Below are 19,927 nucleotides of genomic sequence, written 5' to 3'. Positions count from 1 at the left end.
ATTGTGCATCAGCGTGTGGCTTTCTCGCGCCAAAATAGGGCTAAAACAGTGAAGACAATTTGTGTGCTTGAAGTGCATCTGCGAGACTCCTTAGAAATTTTAGCAAGAGGGGCTTGGCTCGCTCACGTGCGGCTACTTAGAATTTCAATCCCAGGTCAGCCTTTAGGAAAATTAGCTCACCCAAATGCAAGCCGATCGGTCCCACCTCTCTCTTTGACAATTAGATATCAGTCGCAAAAAGAGGATATGGCCGTACCGTCCCTTTCGGTGGGCGTGCGGCACATGGGGCAGGGCTTGGTGGTGGAGCGGACCGTCAGCCGGCTGGCCTCGTCCCACCGGCTGTCTCTCGCCTGTGCCTCGTCCACCGGGTACGCCGACACGCTTCCCTGCGACACACATGTGCAATGCAGTCGAGCATGCAGCAAGGCCCTGGGCAAATGTGCGGTAAAACCTTGGACTGTACAGCACGCTTCGCTGCAGCACGCGCATGCAAAGCGGTGAAACCTCGGACTCCTAACTCGCTTCCCTGCAATACACACGTGCAATGCACCGAAGAGTGCGGTGCAACCATGGACTGCACGACACACTTCCACGCAGCACATGAGTAAAATGCGGAGATGCAGGTGGCACAACTTCCAGGCTGCACAATGTGCTTCCCTACACTAAGAGGTGGGAGGAGCCTCCCCTGTACTAGCAAAGGCTTTGAGAAGCGTTTGCTAGTACAGGGGAGTCGTGCGCTTTCAGAAGTGCACGACTCTTGCTTCTCGCTTCCATGGAAACTGTAGTGGATACAGTAGAAGCGTTACTCCAAAGCCACTCACCAATGCAGCAGACGCCTCGTCATGTTCGTCTCGTATGCATGGTCCCAAGTGGTGACCTTGGAGGCAGAGTCTGCAAAAGACAAACTGGACAAAGGCCCAAAGGAGCAATGAATACACCACTCGAAAGTGCACATTCCGTCCCAATAACGAGGCTGCGTGCCTACACCTCCATGGCTACTCTGTCGCTTTACAAGAAAAAGTTGCCCCTTTGCCGTACTAGTGTGGCAGAGGCAGATGTGACACAGAATGTGACGTGTTAGGGTGGGGCTAAGGGCCGGCAGAAGTAGGCGGCCAAGGATTAGCGCATGTACGGCCGTACTTGGACGAATTCCAGAGCCGCCATGAGATTGCAGCTTTCCTTATAAGGCGTAACCCGCTCGGTCGGGGATCCGAGAGCACACTTCCGAGGCTCCGTGCACACGGCTGGCCTCGCAGCCCCGTGTCATGCACGGTAAGCGCGCGAGCGCTCAGTTTCTGTTTTACTTGTGTGTGCCATCTTCTGCGGAGGCAATGAGACCTTCTTGGAGCCTGCTGCAGTGCGAGATGCAGTAGACAGAGTGCATCCGAAATAGGAATCTAGCAGCAAGGTAGAGAGCCTAGATTTCAGAAAGTTTCGAACAGTTCGTTCACGGCCACATGATTTACAGTAATGCCTCATTATAATGAAGTCAATGGGACGGCAAAAAAAATTTGATATAAGCGGTAATTCAATAAAAGCAATTGAGCCAAAAAAACAGTTGCCTCAGCCTTGAAGGTGGACGGGAACAATGCGCAACACTCTGACCGTACATATATTTAACCTTGGTTATGAACATCTCGCAGCAGTTTACCGAGTAAAAAATAATTAAGTGGAGTTTGCCGATAACTTCATCCGGGCATCCTTTCTCCTCGAACTGCTCCAGGCACCACAAGAACACTGTCACCGCCGCTGCACTCCACTTTGTTTCGAAGCAGCCGTAGGATGTTTCGTGTCTCCGAAGTCGTCAGTTTTCCAAGGTGCCTCTCCGACGTCGCTTCGTGTTAACCCTGGCCGCACGCAAAGTCTACAATCGCAGCATCCGTGGCAGGAACAACAACGGGAATGTCCGTATCGACTGGCATGAACGAATCAAAGCTATCCTCGGTGGCTTTGTCAACACGTTTTCACACACTCCAGTAGAGATTGTTGCAGCTATGGAGATAGTGCGCCGGCTCGGCAAGCATACTCGTGAGAGAAAATCCGATGTGCGCGAAGCAGTTGGCGATCTTCCGTCTTCGGGCCGCAGGTGCACTTTCTCTTCCATGAAAAACTCCTCGAACCCGTCCAATATGCCTCGCTTGTTCCGTAAAATGGTGGACATAGTCAAACAGCTGATGCCGGGTCGAATTCTTTGGCGATTTCGGACTTGGGCCAGCCACTTTTCTCAACCTCGCAGGTCTAAGCGACTTTCGGTATACACTCCCAATCTTCCATTCGACGCTCGTGTGTGTAGTATGCCCCAGGCGTGTGTCCGGGCCTCCCCAAGGGATGATCTCGTCCGGGCTCCATCGCTCCCTTGACACGATTTCGACAGGAGTCGGGAAGCGTCGGCCACGGGCACTGCGAGTAGCGTCGGAACGTTGATGCTGCTCCCTGTCCGCAACCCCATGTCGGCGCATTGGCATCAGAAGCGGCTCTGCCAGCTCTGCCCTCTGTTACCCATTTACTCCGTGCCGCAGTGGAGGAGAGGGCACGCAAGGGTGTCCCGTGTGGCCCCGTGTAGGCTTGCGTGGTTTCGGCATCTCGGTCTTCGTATTAAGTGTGGTCGGCCGCCAATACATTTAGAACAATCCCCTTAAAGATGCGTGCATTTTAGCCGGGACAACTTGGATAAAAGCAATAATTCGAAAAAAGCGATTTCAGTCTAACAAGGGAATACTGTACTTTTGCAATACGAGATGGAGATGCAAGGAGGAGACAAAAGCATTCCTCTCCTGCTTTCCTGCTCGCCCCACAAATACGCGGCGCATGCACAATTGCGACCAATCTTCGCGAGAGGTGTTTGCCATTAAATAGCAAACGCTCCCTACTAGGCTCTCTACAGCACCGAGTAGAGCTCGCGGCCAAAGAGAACCAAACACTCGCAATATCTCAAATTGTTACGGCAAAGGGAGCAAGTCTAATACACTGTAGACTTTTCTTTCTCTGCTTTTCTGTCGGTGTTTCTTGCGTTCTTTTTAGCCTGGAGTGCGCTCGTTTCACGAAGCACCGGTGACTGTCTGAACGCGTGATGTATTTCCCTTGCCAGGAGTTACACGGAGGCACTCGAGCAAGAGGTTTAGCTGGCACTGGTGTCTAATCGGTGAGAGAAAAGCGCTACATCAGTGTTCAGCTGGCAGTCGGCCTGTCCACTTCCGTTGCTGGCACTTAATTGGATATGGTTCTGCACTAAAAATGGTTCTGGCGTCTTCCGTCAAAACAGTAAATATTTTGATGGGGATGTCAAAATTATTTTATAAATATTTTCGCATCTTTGGAAAGTGGCGTCACGGACGTAAAATAGTAAAATTCATTTGACGGTGGGCGTTGAAAGAGTCGCTGCCAAAATTACTTCTACAGATGCCCAGCATAGCTAATTGAGAGGATTTGTAAATATTCTTGCTATACGCATATATCTTTTCTTCAGTCAAAAATGATTAATGCAGCTTGTTAGGGTATTTCTGCCCGACATACTCGTGCATAATAGCCAGCATAATATGGAAAAATTTGATTTTGAAAATGTTAATACCAGCATTCACAAAGTTTCTTTTTAAGGGGACACACCCCCTAGGGGGGTCACCTTTTGAACCCTTGTCTTAAAATTAATGAAATTTACAGGGTAGGTTGGTGGTCATGCTAGAGGGTGTATAACAAAATTTCAGGTCTGTCGGTTAAATGAGAAGGAAATTAGAGTTGCTTCCATCAGGAACACGCCTACATTGTTTAGTTAATCTATCGTCCGAAAACTATCACGATATTCAAGATTTTTATTCACTAGATATGTAGCAGAATGCCTAGAGGGTGCGGCTATGGAACGTTTTTTCTAAGAAGTAATTTATTTCTATAAATTTTCTCTACTGCAAAATTGGTCAACTTTTTGGTCTTTTGTGTCCTCGACAAAATGTCAACATTTTTTTATAAAAGACATTCGTTAAGTGACAAAAAAGTTCCATAGCCGCATTCCTTATTAAATTTCAGTCAGGAAAAGGGAAGAATGAGCCTTCCCTGTTTTGCCATTATCAAACGATAGATTGACTAAAATGGAATTTATACCAAAAAGTGGAATGGAGAAAAATGCGTTCAAAGTGCTCCAAAGCCTACCTTTTCTTTAGCTTTGGTGGACATAAAATAATTTATAAAAAATTAACTATGCAGTGAAAATTAATTAAACTTTTTAAGAATACTCTCTAGATGTTGGTGGATGTAAATATGTCGTTTTTCAAAATCAACTTTTTTTGCAGAAATTTTTTTTTCTGGGCAGTGTCTCCCCTTAAAGGGAAGCTACGGAGCTTCTTGGAAAAAATGAGTTAGAAGTGAATTCTAGTGTATTTTTACCCCGTGAACCCGAATACCCAAACCATTTGCTGCGTAAGTATTGTTAAACGCGAGAAAAACGCGAAAGACAGTCGCTGTCCGTGACGTCATCGACGGCTCTTTTGGCTGCCCAAGGCTAGGGGGGCGGGGCTTCAGCCCTATTTTGAAATTGCTCTTGTGGCTCTCCGGCGCGTCGCATTGAAATATAATTTTGATATCTGTTATTCTAACGGCCAAATGAACGCAATTCAAGCGTTTTTTCTCAAATGTAGAAGTGCCCCATCTTCCCTTTAAATACACGAGGCACACGCTTGCACCATCCCGCTTTGAAAGTCTGCTTTCCTCCTAAGCACGGGACTGCAATATTCGTGCTCTTCGAGGTGTTGATCGCGGCAGGTTAGCCCCATTGAGCACACTTTTTACCGAGCACCGCTGTGCTGCAGAGAAGCAGCACTCGTGGAAGTGAGCTCTGCAAGTGGTGCTTCTTCGCATTGCACCGGTGCTCGGTAAAAAGTGCGATAACACCTCGAAAAATACAAAAATCGCAGTTCACCTCGAAGCAAGTATTGAATAGCGTATTATTCGAAACTATTTTCGAAATTTTAATATTCGCGCAAGTCGTCAAACACTGAGGTCATTAGTAATTTCTAGATGCGCCACGAAGCGTGAAGTTGAACCGCATAGATTAGCCACTCGGCAACAAGGAGAAAGCATACCGAAACGGAAGCTGCCTAAACAGAAAGATTTCTTGGCACCATTACTCCTACTCCACGTAAGAAAAAAAATGGTTGCGAGGAGTAGGGAGTCCAGCTCACCCCGCAGCCCTGGGTGGCAGCCTCGCAGGTGACCCGGGTGCAGCCCTGGTCCACCAAGATGCCCTGCCCGCAGCCGGGCTGGGGGCACAGCACGCCTCCCGCCTGCAGCACAAACTCCTCGGCCGCAAACCGCTGGTAGCGTTGGTACTGCCAATCCGGAAGAATGTCCGTAAGTGGCAGTTTGCGACCGGTTCCTTTTCTGCGCCCTAAACTGTGGTTTCTCCATTTCTGCCCGACGCCGTGGCAGAATTGTTCTTGCTTGCCACATTCCCTTGGGGAGCACAAAGAGGCGGAAATTGTACTGGAGCAGGGGTGGCCAAACTGCAGCTTGCCCCGGTAAGCCCCCCTTCCCCTCCACTGCCCCAAGATAAAGAGAGTTCAAGGATTTAGAAAAGCTCCCAGTCTCGGCAGCCTTGTGCTACACTATGTACTTGGTTTTATTTTAAAATTTTGTGTTTTCCTTCAATTCTTTGGAGTTCAAGGTCGTAGCGTCATGGGCTCGTTGAGTGTTCGTTGCTCATTGAAAGGACTGTGTGTGTCTGTCCTACTGTAGTTTTTCAACCTGCTCTGCTACGTGCACAGTCGCCGACCGATTATTCGGACTACGCAGAGATTGAAAAAACGTATGAATAATAGAGCAGTAAAAAAAATCAGCAGAATCAAAAACTTGTTTTTATTACTTCCAAGTGGGCTTAAAAAAGCCGTAAATAGTGCCTTGCTTCAGGTTACGCCTCCGTTTGCGTTGGGCAACTTTCTGTTAGCTTGAGAATCGCTGCCTTCTTTTCTAGTGTTATGGTTGAGTACTTTCTGCACTTCCTAACGACACATCGCGGCAGCGGAACAACAGATAGGGCCATGACGTCCAAGCCAGCGTTGTCCGAACAAGATGAGAAGCGCAAATCCACGAGTGCAAAATGGCGACTGGCAATGCGAAGGAACGGAAAAACAAAGCAAAATGATAATAATGATGATGATGGTGATGTGCACCTAAATGAAAAAAAAAAAATGAAAGTCGTTTACAACTCCCTGTAACGCCGGTTAGAGCGCAGCTCTTGAGGAGGAGGATGGAAGCGTACTGAGGGATAGGTGACTCCTTGAGGTCACATGACCTCGGGGGGGGGGGGGGGTTCGTATGACGTCAGGGGGGTCACGTGACCTCAGGGTGTCACGTGACCTCGGGGGGGGGGGGGGGGGGGGGGTCACATGATCTCGGGGAGTCACGTGACCTCGGGGGGGGGGTCACGTGATTTTGGGGGGGGTCACGTGGCCTCAGGGGGATCACGTGACTTCAGGGGGATCACGTGACCTCAGGGGGGGTCACGTGACCTCAGGGGGGTTACGTGACCTCAGGGGGGTTACGTGACCTCAGGGGGTCACGTGACCTCAGGGGGTCAGGTGACTTCAGGGGGTCATGTGACCTGGGGGTCTTGTGACCTCGGGGGGGGGGGTCATGTGACCTCACGGTTACGCCGACGGCGACGCTGCTCAAGCCAGAAACGGGCCCCTAAGAGCTGCGCTCTAAAAAGGGCTAGCATAGCGTCACCTAGCGGTAGCACCTAGCATCGTCATCATCACAGATGACGTCATCAGTGACGTCACTGATGACGTCACCAACATCCGCATCGTCATCGTCATCATCGCTGATGACGTCATCGGAGTCCGCATCGTCATCGTCACTGATGACGTCATCAGTGACGTCACTGATGACATCATCGGCATCGTCACGTGACCCCCCAAGGTCACATGACCCCCCAGGTCACTTCACCCCCCCAGTACCCTTCCCTCCTCTTCCTCAAGAGCTGCGCTCTAATTCGGTGTTACAGGGAGTTGTAAACGGCTTTCACTTTTTAGAGCGCAGCTCTTAGGGGCCCATTCCCGGCTTGAGCGGCGTCGCCGTCGCCGTCGCCGTTGCCGTCGCCGTCGCCGTCGCCGTCGCCGTCGGCGTAACCGCGCGGTGCATTATGGGTAAATTTCCCCGCTAAATCTAGCGGAAAAAATTTCCCCGCTAAATCTAGCGGAAAAATTTCCCCGCTAAATCTAGCGGAAAAAATTTCCCCGCTAAATCTAGCGGAAAAAATTTCCCCGCTAAATCTGGCGGAAAAATTTCCCCGTCAAATCTAGCGGAAAAAATTTTCCCGCTAAATCTAGCGGAAAACTTTCCCCGCTAAATCTAGCGGAAAAAATTTCCCCGCTAAATCTAGCGGAAAAATTTCCCCGCTAAATCTAGCGGGAAAATTTCCCCGTCAAATCTAGCGGAAAAAATTTTCCCGCTAAATCTAGCGGAAAACTTTCCCCGCTAAATCCTAGCGGAAAAAATTTCCCCGCTAAATGTAGCGGAAAAAATTTCCCCGCTAAATCTAGCGGAAAACTTTCCCCGCTAAATCTAGCGGAAAACATTTCCCCGCTAAATCTAGCGGGAAAATTTCCCCGCTAAATCTAGCGGAAAAAATTTCCCCGCTAAATCTAGCGGAAAAAATTTCCCCGCTAAATCTAGCGGAAAACTTTCCCCGCTAAATCTAGCGGAAAAAATTTCCCCGCTAAATCTAGCGGAAAAATTTTGGTCACGTGACCCGGGGGTCACGTGACCTGGGGAGTCACGTGACCCCCTCCCGAGGTCACGTGACCTCTGAGGGGCACGTGACACCGAGGTCACGTGACCCCCCCCCCCCCCCCCCCCCCCCCCCGAGAACACGTGGCCCTCAGTACCCTCCCCTCCTCCTCCTCAAGAGCTGCGCTCCAATTCGGCGTTACAGGGAGTGGTAAACGGCTTCCACTTTTTTTGTATCTCTTTTTAGGTAACTAAAATAAAATACACTGAACTAAAGAAAATATATTTTTGTTTTAAAGGGACACACACCCCCCAAAACTTTTTTTTTTCATTTTTTGCCAGGCGCTTTATTATGGTGTCGGAGGACTACCCAATTAATATTTTGCAACAGAGCAGTGTATATTTTTAATAAAGCCAAAAGACGCAACTGCTCAAAACCAAATCCCACGCACGAACGTCAGAGAAGTGGAGAGGAGAGAGTGAGTGGCGGAAGTCACGTGGCTACACCCGACCGTGCGCTTTTTTTTTTTTTTTTTCCCCTCTGTGTAGCAGATGACATGTGTGAACTGTTTGCCGTGCAATTCTTTTGCAGTTATGTTTGTTCCGCTCGCTGTTCTGTACTTCAAGATGAGTTGTTTTGCACATTGAGGAGTTGGAGATGAGTAGTAAGTGCCCGTGGTGAATTTCCATGATCGGCTCCGAAAAGAATACACCCAAGATGTTGTGTGAAGAGCTGCTTCATATGTCCTGCGTCCGTAAAAAAGTGGCATTGTGCGACAGAGTTTCCGAAAGATCAACGGGATTGGGACCAATGGCTGGCTGCAATTCCTGTAGAACATTTACGGGCACCTCGGAAAGTGGACGCTGCCCGATTTATATGCTCCTTGCATTTTGTGGAAAGTGATTACATTGAGTTCGCAGGTGTCAAAAAGGAAATCGCATACCATTTAGTTCAGCGACGTTTCGTCCACAACATTTGTTTGTTATTTGTTTGTTCCTTCAGTGATAATTGTAAAAAAAAAAAGAAATGTAAACATCGCAAAATGTCTGAAAAAAGGAAAAAGGTATGGTTCCACTGGGGTCGAACCCAGTCCTGCCGCGTGAAAAGCGGACGTCTTACCACTGAGCTACTGGGGCAACTCCCTCCTCAGTAATGGTACAGCCGGTAAACTGTAAGGTGGAAAGTTTGCTGCTGATTTTCCTCTAGCAAAAGCACTCCCGGGTCAAAGTCGAAACACCACGCATTGGCGACATTCGCAACTAGTAGACAAATCGTACGCGTGCATATTCAACTCAAAGTACACGCTTCGTGTGGTGCTTGATGTTTGCGTGAGCGATGTCTTCAGCCACGAGAAGGGAGCAACGGCTCGGCGACGTCTTCGTGCAAATCGGCTTGGTGGTCGGGCATGTTGTACGGGATGAATACCAATTCTTTTGATCAGGCTGACAGAATTTGCCGGTACCGCGAACGACAGTTCTAGGGTAGAGGTCCAACGTCCATCGTCCGGTGCCATCGCTGTCTCCGCGAGTCCCACGATACGCGAAACGACGCAAGCACAGGATGCATCCGGTTCTCTGTGCAACTTTTTTTTTCAATCAACGTATTTGCAGTTTTCTGGAAGCCACAAAAAATTGTTTTCATATTTTTTCTATTTTTAATATTGAGTGTGTGCCTTCAGTGACCAACGACTTTGATTAAATTTGGTGGTCGCGTCGAAACCTTAGAAAACGGCCCGTGACCATGGAAAAGAGAGTGAGCGATACTCGAACCGGCCAGTTCTTGATCGGCGGTTTTCAAGCGGAAAGAAACCGAATTTCGAGCCGCAAATTGAGTTTTGGGTAGTGTGGCTCTCATATGTCATGTATAGGGCTCCGTGTTTTCGAATAAATCCGAAAAACTCCGAAAAACACCCGCCGGTAAAATTTTTGTCAATTCAGATTTATCCGATAAACTCCGAATTGATATGTGCCCGTGCCCCTCCCCTTCCCCCCTCCTCCTCCCCTCCCTCCCTCCCTCCCTCCCTCCCTCCTTCCCTCCCTCCCCCCCGGCAAAAAAAAAAAAAAAGTAAAAGATTGTTTTTTCTTTTTTTTTTTTTACAGTTTGATTAGCACAGAGCCAATGCTTCTGGGAAAATTCCACCATAATTATCTCTCAAATCTCGCACCGTTGTCAAAAGGGGTCTTGCCGTCTCTTCAAGGTTGATTCAGGGCAACAGGTCGTTCGTTTTACATTTGGGTCACGACGAAAGCCACTCTTTTGGTTTCCAGTTTGGGCCATGCGATTTGTGATTTAGAGAAAGGAAAGGGTATGTTTTAGCAACAGTGAAAGCTATGGCCCATAGGGATTGTATAAAATTGGGAAGAGGGGCAGTTCAAACTTTCTATTACCTCCTTAACCACTCCACCTCGCGCGGCCGCGGGCTAGGTTGATGGAATAGGATTAAATGACTACGAGTTTCCTAGCGACTACCTCCCGAAGTTTATTGATTTTAAGGTATCGGCGTTTATCGAAGCGCCACTTGTGTGACTTTTGTCGTGGATAAATTAGTATTGCCCATGGCAATGGCACCAACGCCAAATTCAACAGAAGATATTTCAATTGATACAAGCCCGTTTTATTTTTAGCTGGCATACGTTTACATTCGGTTATTGTTCATTTATTTATTTTTAATAGGAAACACAGCGAAATTAAACTCCAAATTTCGTAGAATTGGGAATCAAAAAAATATAAACTCCGATAAACTCCGAATCTTCGGCAAAAAATAAACTCCGAAAAACACCCTCCGACTTTGACAAAAAATAAACTCCAAAAACACGGAACCCTAGTCATGTACAACTAAAAACCTCGGCGAGCATAAATACCCTGTCAGTGTCTCTTTAAGGGGGGATACGGCCCCGAAATTCCATTTTTTTTCTGAAAAAACTGCATTTTCAAAAAATATTATATTTGGGTTCACTAAACACAAACTCATCTCTGTGACGTCACGGCGCGGTGGTGGCGCGTCGGGCGCACTTCCGGTCTGGGGCTGCGGGCGGAAGTCCCCATGTGAGACGTGTATTCCTGCGTTGTTTTGAAAGGAACCAGACAAAAACCTGCCTTCTCGTCAAAACACCACGACTGGGGCTGTACCAAAAGGGTCGAGAAAGGTTTGAGAGCCAGTTTTCATGTGCTCGGTTCGTCCGAGAACGGGGATATATGCCGTGAAAAGGGAAAACCATGAGGCCGTTGGACCACGATTGCTTGGGTGGGAAGCACTTTGGGTGTAGCGTTTGTCGTGCGATCATTCCGTTCTGCGTTGGAAGATAGAACGACAGTTCCCAAGTAGCGGCCCCACGTCTGCTGTCTAGCTCGCGGTACATCACCATATGGAAAATGACGTGTACATCAACGTATTTGCAGCTAACGTATATGCAGCTTCTTGGAGGCCGCAAAAATGGGGCTCACTTCTTTTCGATATTCAATGTGTGTCTTAGATGACCCATGACTTTAAATATATATGGTACACATACTTTGAATGCCCCGTGACCATGGAAAAGAGAGTGAGCAAATTGTGTTTTGGTAGTTGGCCTCTTATAGGTCACATTCAAGTAAAAACCTCGGTGAGCAAAACTACCCTGTCAGTGCCCTTTAAGTACCTGGATAGAACACGCATGCAACAAAATAAACTTTTGCAGAAAAAGATTTAACTGCAATATTTAGGTTGCAAGACTTATTTTAAGTGTTCCCCCCCCCTCACTCTCTCACAATATACATATATTTCCCATTTTTTGAGAGAGAGGAAAGGGGAGTTTATTTTCGGTTACATGTCTACAATCCAGGCACTTAAAACATATTTTTGAGGGAGCTCAGTGTTTCTAGAATCGATTCACAACATTCTTCTATTTCAGGTCATCATGTCGAAATATCAAAATTGCTCCCAACTCAAAATGTATCCTGCAATATTTTTATTTTTTGGGGGAGGGGGGTTATGCTACACATGTTTTAACATAAAAAAAACATTTTTTGGGAGTTTGTTGTTCTTTAACTACATATGCGTTCCTTCACTGGCTAAAAGGGGCAAACTTCAGACAAGTGTAGAGCCTAGAATTTTCGGGGCAAAGCTGCAAACCAAATGCTTAGAAGGGCATGCTGCGGATCACTACGTCGGACGTTTCGTCGTCTCATGTTTCAGAAGGATGGCAGGTCTGCTTCCATTGCTGTTTTACAATCAGCGTTTTCTGAGAGTTATGGTGGCATACCGTATCACCTGAGGGATTTCCCTCGCTGTTACCCGTTTCGAGAGTGACACCACCACGCACCGGTTCGTCAACATGTGCCGATTACACTTTGTCCCCATGTGGTAGGAATCGCGAGACGATGTAACATGTGGGCAACCTGGTCCAACGCCCGCCAGGCTGCCCAAACACCTTAATACAAGATCGAGTGGTTTCATTTTCCCGGCCACTTACGTACTTGCTCTGGTCCCAAGAGGCAGAAGTGGTGGGTCTCTTGGATGAAGGAGTCGTCACAGCCCACTGCAAGGCACAAATGAAGGACCAATTGGGAAAATGAATGACCGATTGGGTGCCTTAATTCAAGAGCGGATCCCCCTTAGACCGTCGCTCAAGCAAAATGTTCGCCGTACGACAAAATGTAAAAAAAACAATTCAGGGGCAAGAAAGTCAGACGGCCACATTCCGAGAAATATGGCGGCGCACCACACTTCATCCCAATGTTCTAACCTGAGAGCCCACAAAGACCCAGGCTGTCTACCCGTTTATTTAAAATTCCTTGACTTCCGAAGGTTTCCTCTGACTCTTTCGATTACACTCCCCGGTCACTGCAAAGGGAAGAAATCTGGAACGTGGTGCTAAATAAAATCTAGCATATAGAAATGCTCGGTAACTGAAAAGAATGAAAAGAATATTGCTGGAATTGTGAGAATCATTGTACATACTTTCATAGAGTGATCATAGTCCTGAGGGCATAAAAGGAGACATTTGGCATGGTCGAGGAGGGAAGGGGGGGGGGGGGGGGGGGGGGGGCAGACAGAAAAAAAGGCTGTGGTACATTCAGTTGAAAGTAAACACAGACATTTCTCCAAAGCCCCTCGTAGAGAACACAGGGACTTCTTTCCCCCATTTTGAACAATAGCAAAAAAAGAAAATAATGTAGCCAACTGAAGCAGACCATATTTAAAAATATACTAGTCTGCCATACTGCAGGTTTATGCAAACAAAATATATTGGACGATGTAACCTCAGCGAGAGGCCAACATTGTACTCTTTGAAAAGTAACATTTTCATAGTATGTTTTGTGGGGATTGAAAAGGACGACAATAAAGATGCCTCGTGAGGCAGACCGAACTAGCTCGCGCTCAGGACGAGCGCGCGGTAGAACGGGCGTAGACACCAGTGAAGCGGCTGTCTTTTCTTCAGTCTCCACATTGGCGCCCAACGTGGGGCCTGAAGAAAAGACAGCCGCTTCACTGCTTCAATCCTAGCGACCATGGTATCATGGGTGAGTCGGCTGAAAGTCTATGACAAGCTACTTCGAATTTATAGGTTCCGTCCAGTCACGTACTTTATACCATCCCTTGACGCTATGCGTCACGAAAGTAGAGGTATAACAGAACCCTACATTGTGGTTAACATTGCCGGTCAACAGATCGCAGCTCTCTTGGATACCGGAGCTGCAATTTCACTTTTTGGAGACTTCGTTAGAAAATTGTGCAAAGACCGGAACATCTCAATGCGGCGTTCTCAGAGAGAGCTCCGTACGGCATCTGACCAACTTATCTCCGTCACTGAAGGAGCTCGACTGAAGCTGAGCTTTGATGGGCGACAATGTCGACAACATTTCACATACCTGCCGGGTCTCGCCTGCCCTATTCTTCTCGGTCGAGATTTCATCTCCAGGGAAAAAATAGTCCTAGATTTGTCAGCAGAAGAATATCGATATGGCTCGCAGTCCGCTACTTTCAAGTTTGCAGTCAGACCAATGCCTACGGCAGCTCGTCCTCTAGAGGGTACAATATGTGAGAGATTCCCCTCCTCGGGGTATCTGCACGTGGCAATGAAGTCATTTTCTGGCACCGACTCGGACCGTTCACGTATAGCGAAGCTTTTGGAGAATTTCTCACATATGTTTACAGAAACACCTGGGAGGACTAACATCCTCGAACACCGAATTGATACTGGAGACACACCGCCTATCCGATTTAACGCGCGGCCCCTAAGTGTTCACAAACGCACACTCCTGGACGGAGCACTGAATGAGATGATTCGGACCGGAGCCGTCCGTCCCTCGAAAAGTCCATGGGCTTTTCCGGTTGTGTTAGCACCCAAGAAGGATGGCACCGCACGCCTCTGCGTAGATTACCGTCCTCTGAACGCGGTCACGAAGCGAGATGCATACCCCTTTCCATCAGTCTCGTCTGTTTTATATGCACTGGGGTCTGCACGGATATTCACAACCCTCGACTGTAGTAGGGGATTTTTGCAAATTCCCGTAGCAACAGATGACGTCCCTAAAACAGCATTTGTTTGCCCCAGGGGTCTGTTCGAATTTGTCCGACTCCCCTTCGGCCTATCTAACTCCCCTGCGAGCTTCCAGAGGCTCATGGATACAGTCTTGGGTGATGCAAAGTTTAACTTTGCAATGGCCTACATGGACGACGTAGTAGTGTTTTCTAGTACTATCGAGGACCACCTTCACCATTTACAGGTCGTCCTAAAGCGCATGAGTGAAGCTGGTCTCACGATTAACCCTTCAAAAGTGCAACTTGCATCACCCAAAGTGGAGCTTCTTGGCTTCGTGGTCGACCAAGGATCGCTCCAGCCGCAAGCAGAGAAGCTCAGAGCAATTATAGAATTTCCCCAGCCAAGAGACAAAAAAAGTTTACAACGGTACCTTGGCATGGTGGGATTCTACCGCGAGTTTATTGCCAACTGCGCTGATTTGGCCCGGCCCCTTCACCAGCTATTACGCCGGGAAGTTCCATGGACCTGGACTTCCGCTCAGGAACAAGCGTTTAAAGCGTTAGCAAATGCTATTGCGGATACTGCATCTCTGAGACTTCCTAATCTCAATGCTCCATTCGTCCTCCAAACGGACGCCAGTGATTACGGTATAGGTGCAGTATTACTCCAAGAACATAACGCAGCGTTGCGGCCCGTTGCATTCGCGAGTCATACTCTCACCGCGGCCGAATGTAACTATACGGTAACCGAAAAAGAATGTCTAGCTATAATATTCGCTTTGCGAAAGTTTGACATGTACCTAGATGGAGCGACCTTCACCATCCAGACTGACCATCAAGCATTAACATGGCTGAAAAACCTTAAACACCCCGCTGGACGCCTTGCCCGCTGGGCTCTGGCTTTACAGAAATATGATTTTTCCATTGAATACAAACCGGGAAGGTTCAATGTCGCAGCAGATGCCCTGTCACGAGCACCCCTACCCCCCCGAAAAGCGGATGACACAGCGGAACTCGTCGCTGTTGCTGACGCTGAAGTCTCCTGGGGTCTTTCTGTGAGCCGGGACGAGCTACGAGAAGCCCAGCAAAAAGACGACATGTGCCAAAAGGTATCCCGGTGCTTGACTCAGCCCCATCAAACCGATGGAAACAGGACGTATGGGTCGGTAGACGCATATGTACACAGCGAGGATGGACTCCTCCTTCGCTACATACCGCAGGCAGACGAAGCCGACCCCACAACGTCCCCTTTTCGTGTGGTCGTACCCCGTACATTAAGGCAAACTTTCCTCCGGTATTTTCATGACAGTGCGCTAGCGGGCCACAGTGACGGTCAGAAAACCTACCAGAAACTGTGTCGCGTTGCCACTTGGCCGAGGATGCGCCAGGATGTTCTCCGCTACACACGCAGTTGCCTACGTTGCCAACAAGCCAAACCCAGGGGAGGTAAACCCCCTGGTTTGATGCAGTCAGTGGAAAGTCGTTATCCATGGGAGATTGTTTCATGTGACATAATGGGCCCCTTTCCACGCAGCCCCAAAGGAAACAGGTATCTCCTGGTAGTCACCGACCACTTCTCAAAGTGGGTGGAGCTTCACCCTCTCCGCCAACTGAGTTCCAGGACCATTTGGGACAAATTGAGGGACACCTTCACCCGCTTCGGGTTCTGTTCCCAATTAATTTCCGACAACGCATCCTACTTCACAAGTAAGGTTTTTGAGGACTGTTGCGCAACACTGGGCATCCAGCACAAGTGCACCACTCCTTACCACCCTCAAGCCAACATAGCTGAGAGGGTCAACCGGAACCTCAAAGCAATGCTAGTGGTATACACCGAGAGACATAAAGACTGGGACAATTACATCCCGGAAATGGCTTTCGCCACTCGAACTACGGAGAACCGTACGACAGGGTTCACACCTTCCCAAATAAACTTCGGACGCGAGCTGCGATTTCCCCTCGAGAACAGCTTTTCCGACGATAATCGAAGACCAAACACCTCGTACGCGAGATTCGCTGAACAACTTCGTGATAAAATCACCGACGCTGTGCGAGTGGCTCGACAAAATATTGAGTTAGCGCAGCTCGATCAGAGGAACCAATATGACCAAGGCAGGAGATCCCTAGAATTTTCAATAGGCGAATGCGTTCTCCGGCGCGTGCACCCGCTTAGTAATGCAGCAAAGGGATTCGCGGCATCACTAGCTCCTCGTTGGGAAGGTCCCTTGGAAGTTGTTTCACGGGTATCACATTTGGTGTATAGGTTACGACATGTCGAAGACGGGTCGTTAACTGGACCCGTTAACATTTGTGATCTGAAGCCGTTTGTTTCTAGACATGTCACCCTTTAGGGATGTCCTAAGAAACACAGTCCCCCGTCAATTTTTGCCACACGAAAGATTGTTGCTCATGGTTATTTTCTATCCAGGCATGCCACCTCGACGCAGCAACACCCATTCCTTCCGACGCTCTCGGAGCCGCTCCCGATCCCCCCTACGCCCCCAATTCAACCCACGGGGCCACTCGCGCCGCACCAGGCGACATAACCGCCGTCAGCAACCGCCACGCACTGCCGAGGCTGCCACCTGGTGCGTGATGGAGGCCGGTCGAATGGTCACATTCGCGTCCCGGATGGCCTGGGAACACCAACCTCAAGTGCCACAAGGGACTGCACCAGAAGACGTTCCCCATCCCTTCCGGCGACGGACACTGACGGAGCGCTGTGCTGCAGATCTACCCGCCGCCTACGACGAGGAAGAATATGCCGACATCTGTGAACTTTGCCGCGTCCCACTCATTTCATGCGAACAACATCATCAAGGAGCACTTCACCACGACCGAGAAGACCGCCAGCGGGCGCTGGTGCGAGCTGGATCACGGGCCCTTACACCTGCCGACATCGAGGCCGCCCTCCTTATTGTTGACCGTGCCTGCCCCGAACGCCTGCGCCGAACACTACCCTTACCACCAGAACTGGCGAACATCAGACTCAGCGACGATGAAATTTAACTACCACATCAAACTCTATAGCCTCACAAGCAAAATAATACCTAAACCGTCGAGCTACGTTCACATACAAGAGATCTTTCGCCACATAGAAGCCATCTCTTGGGGAGGCCACCGCCCATCACCACGACCTCACCAACCACCCCCCACCGACGAGTCGTGACCAGGAAAGCACGTCTGTCCTGGCCACCCTTGCATCGCTTGCCGAGGCACAGCTCCCAACGCAACCCTATCGTCGACGGAGGCCGTGCAGTGACTGCAATCACGGCATCACTATGCCCCCTGCCAAAAACTCCACAATCATGGCGTGTGCTCGGGGAGGGGACCAACGAAAACCACCTGATGAAGAAACTCTCCGCCCCCCCCCCCCCCCCCCCCCCCCCCCGAGAGGGGGAATGATGTGGGGATTGAAAAGGACGACAATAAAGATGCCTCGTGAGGCAGACCGAACTAGCTCGCGCTCAGGACGAGCGCGCGGTAGAACGGGCGTAGACACCAGTGAAGCGGCTGTCTTTTCTTCAGTCTCCACAGTTTATATAAAATTAGGCCCATAACATAAAAACATTCTTTCGGTTTTCTTCCCAACTGCTTAGTACTGATTTTGCAACTTTACATTTTTCAACGAAAATAAGACACGAGGCCTCATTGAGACAAAATGATGGGGCGGCAGAAATTAACCTCGGAAACAGGACTGTTCCAGCCAAAACGGGACGCCTGGGCACCTAATGTTTTTGCCTTTTAATTACTATAATAATATTGCCACAAACACATATTTTCTTTTTGAAAGCGAATAGTTGTTACGAAAGCATGATAACATCGGTTTCCACGGGGAAATGCGAAGATGTAACAGCATCGGGCACTGGTGCCATGCGACATCGTCACGTGAAAGTGCGACCTCACGTGACGTGGTCACGTAAGGTCGCACTTTCACAGTTGTCGCACTTTCACAGTTGTCACACTCCGATGACATCACGCGACCGCTGTCACCCAACGTACGATGGTCACATTATTGGGCCACCGAGGGTCGCTCGACGGCGCGACGTCGAGCCCGAGAAAACAGCCCGCGCTTGCCGGCTTTATACGTAAAAAGCTATTCTTCAGCAGATACTAAATACTACTACTACTACTACGACGACCGCTTCCAGAACGGTCGACACCCACTCAGGTTTGGGAAGAAAGCGTGCCCGGACATAGAGCGGCCATTTCCAGCAACCTTACCACTGCGGGCAGGCACGCGAAGTGGTGCCCAGGGGCGGTGCAGGAATTTCCTGAGGGGGGGTCAAATGTTGGTCAGCGTACCATATGTTTAGGAACCCCCTCCCCCTCTCCCTCGTTTCACGCCCTAAATTTTACAGATGCAGAAATCAAGAGGGGGGGTCAGGACATCCAGACCCCCCCCCCCCCTCTAAATCCGCCCCTGGTGGTGCCTGCCCGCAAACACCGAAGTGGCAACAAATAACTTCGCAGAAGCCCCAGTGTCACGCTGTTGCGATCCTAAAAGCTCCGGCAAAACGTATGAGCGATCGGGGGACCGCACTCCAAGACGCGGGAAATGCGCTGGCCGGAGGCGTGTTCGGGGCACCGTGACCGGACCGCCATGCCACCCGAAACCCACCCGGGCAGGGCAGCGTGGAGCCCAGCTGCGGGTGCTGCACAAATCCACGCTCGTCCAGGCGGCTCCGGCAGTAAATGCCAAAGCACTCCAGGCAGATGACGTGCGACGACGTGCAGGGGAACACCAGGACGATGCGGCTGCAAAAGAGACGTCGCTTGGACCCTTCCTTTCCAATGTCGCCCAGGCGATTTCGAGGATTTGCAACGAAAATGAGTTCCTCTTTGTCATTTCTCACTCTGCAGTGAAAGATTCCCCATGCTTCTGTTTATTCCATAAAATTTATTTTCATAATCCCATCTTAAGATCAAGTGATAACTCGCCGCATTTCCATCCCGTGTTGATCGTCGGCATAAAGTTGGAGTCCCACAAGCTCATCAACTTCACTCATCACTCCTTCCTTGCAAGAAAATAGAACCACTCCACCTGGTTTGAATGCTACCAACACTGACCCTATTTTCTTATTTTCCCACTCTTCAACCGAACCAGTGATACGGAGGGGGGGATCGGTGGTCGAGCACGGGCACGCCAGCTCGGAGCACGTGGAGCAAAAGCTCGTGCTGCAGAACCCAGGGATCCTGGATTCAATCCCCGCCTCTGCCCATTTCAATCTGGATGTGCATTGCACCGGCGTGCAGTCGCGTATCAATACTGCGCGGTGCAAGTTAAAGGGGTACTCCGCCTTTTTTCAGCTACCGAAACAAATTGCATTTTCCAAATACCTGGACTTCAGTCTTTACAGTATGCTATTTGTTGTCTCGATATTCAAAATAGATATTGAGAAAACTGTAAATGAAAATAATGCTGAAACCAACATCCAAACTTCCGAGCAAGCTCCAGTGGTGTGACAACAAAAACGGTACAGAACTTCAGGTAGTGCAGGTTGTGTTAAACAGGGTATGTCAAGCGTTCTTTCCTGCTTCTCAGTGAATGATCTTAAAAGCATTCTTTTTCCCACCATCAAACGTCTTGTAATTAGTCGGAAATGTGATCGTCTTAATCAGTCGGAAATGTGGTGTAATGCGTCTTTTACTACTACTACAACTTTTACTAATGTTACTGCAATCAGTTGGGAACGACATTAGAAAATTCAATAACTTTGCAAAAACTTTCTTTCCACACAAAACTAGGG

At 49.1% G+C, this 19,927-nt stretch overlaps 1 protein-coding gene across 1 annotated transcript in view; it reads right to left on the bottom strand.

Annotated features, from left to right (window-relative positions):
* LOC8041305 (E3 ubiquitin-protein ligase parkin) overlaps positions 1-19,927 on the bottom strand; it is a 42,422-nt gene that overhangs the window by 1,278 nt on the left and 21,217 nt on the right. Inside the window, exons 5-9 of the mRNA XM_029975345.4 lie at positions 18,799-18,935; positions 12,170-12,231; positions 5,169-5,315; positions 822-905; positions 257-386 (exon numbers count right to left, since the gene is read on the bottom strand). Of these exons, the coding sequence (XP_029831205.3) occupies positions 257-386; positions 822-905; positions 5,169-5,315; positions 12,170-12,231; positions 18,799-18,935 (560 nt within the window). The remainder of the gene's footprint in view (positions 1-256; positions 387-821; positions 906-5,168; positions 5,316-12,169; positions 12,232-18,798; positions 18,936-19,927) is intronic.

This window comes from Ixodes scapularis, unplaced genomic scaffold, assembly GCF_016920785.2.
Source record: "Ixodes scapularis isolate PalLabHiFi unplaced genomic scaffold, ASM1692078v2 PGA_scaffold9__187_contigs__length_104089568, whole genome shotgun sequence".
In the NCBI taxonomy this organism is placed as follows: Eukaryota; Metazoa; Arthropoda; class Arachnida; order Ixodida; family Ixodidae; genus Ixodes; species Ixodes scapularis.
Note: the sequence above shows the minus strand (reverse complement) of the source record. Positions and strands in the feature narration are given on the sequence as shown.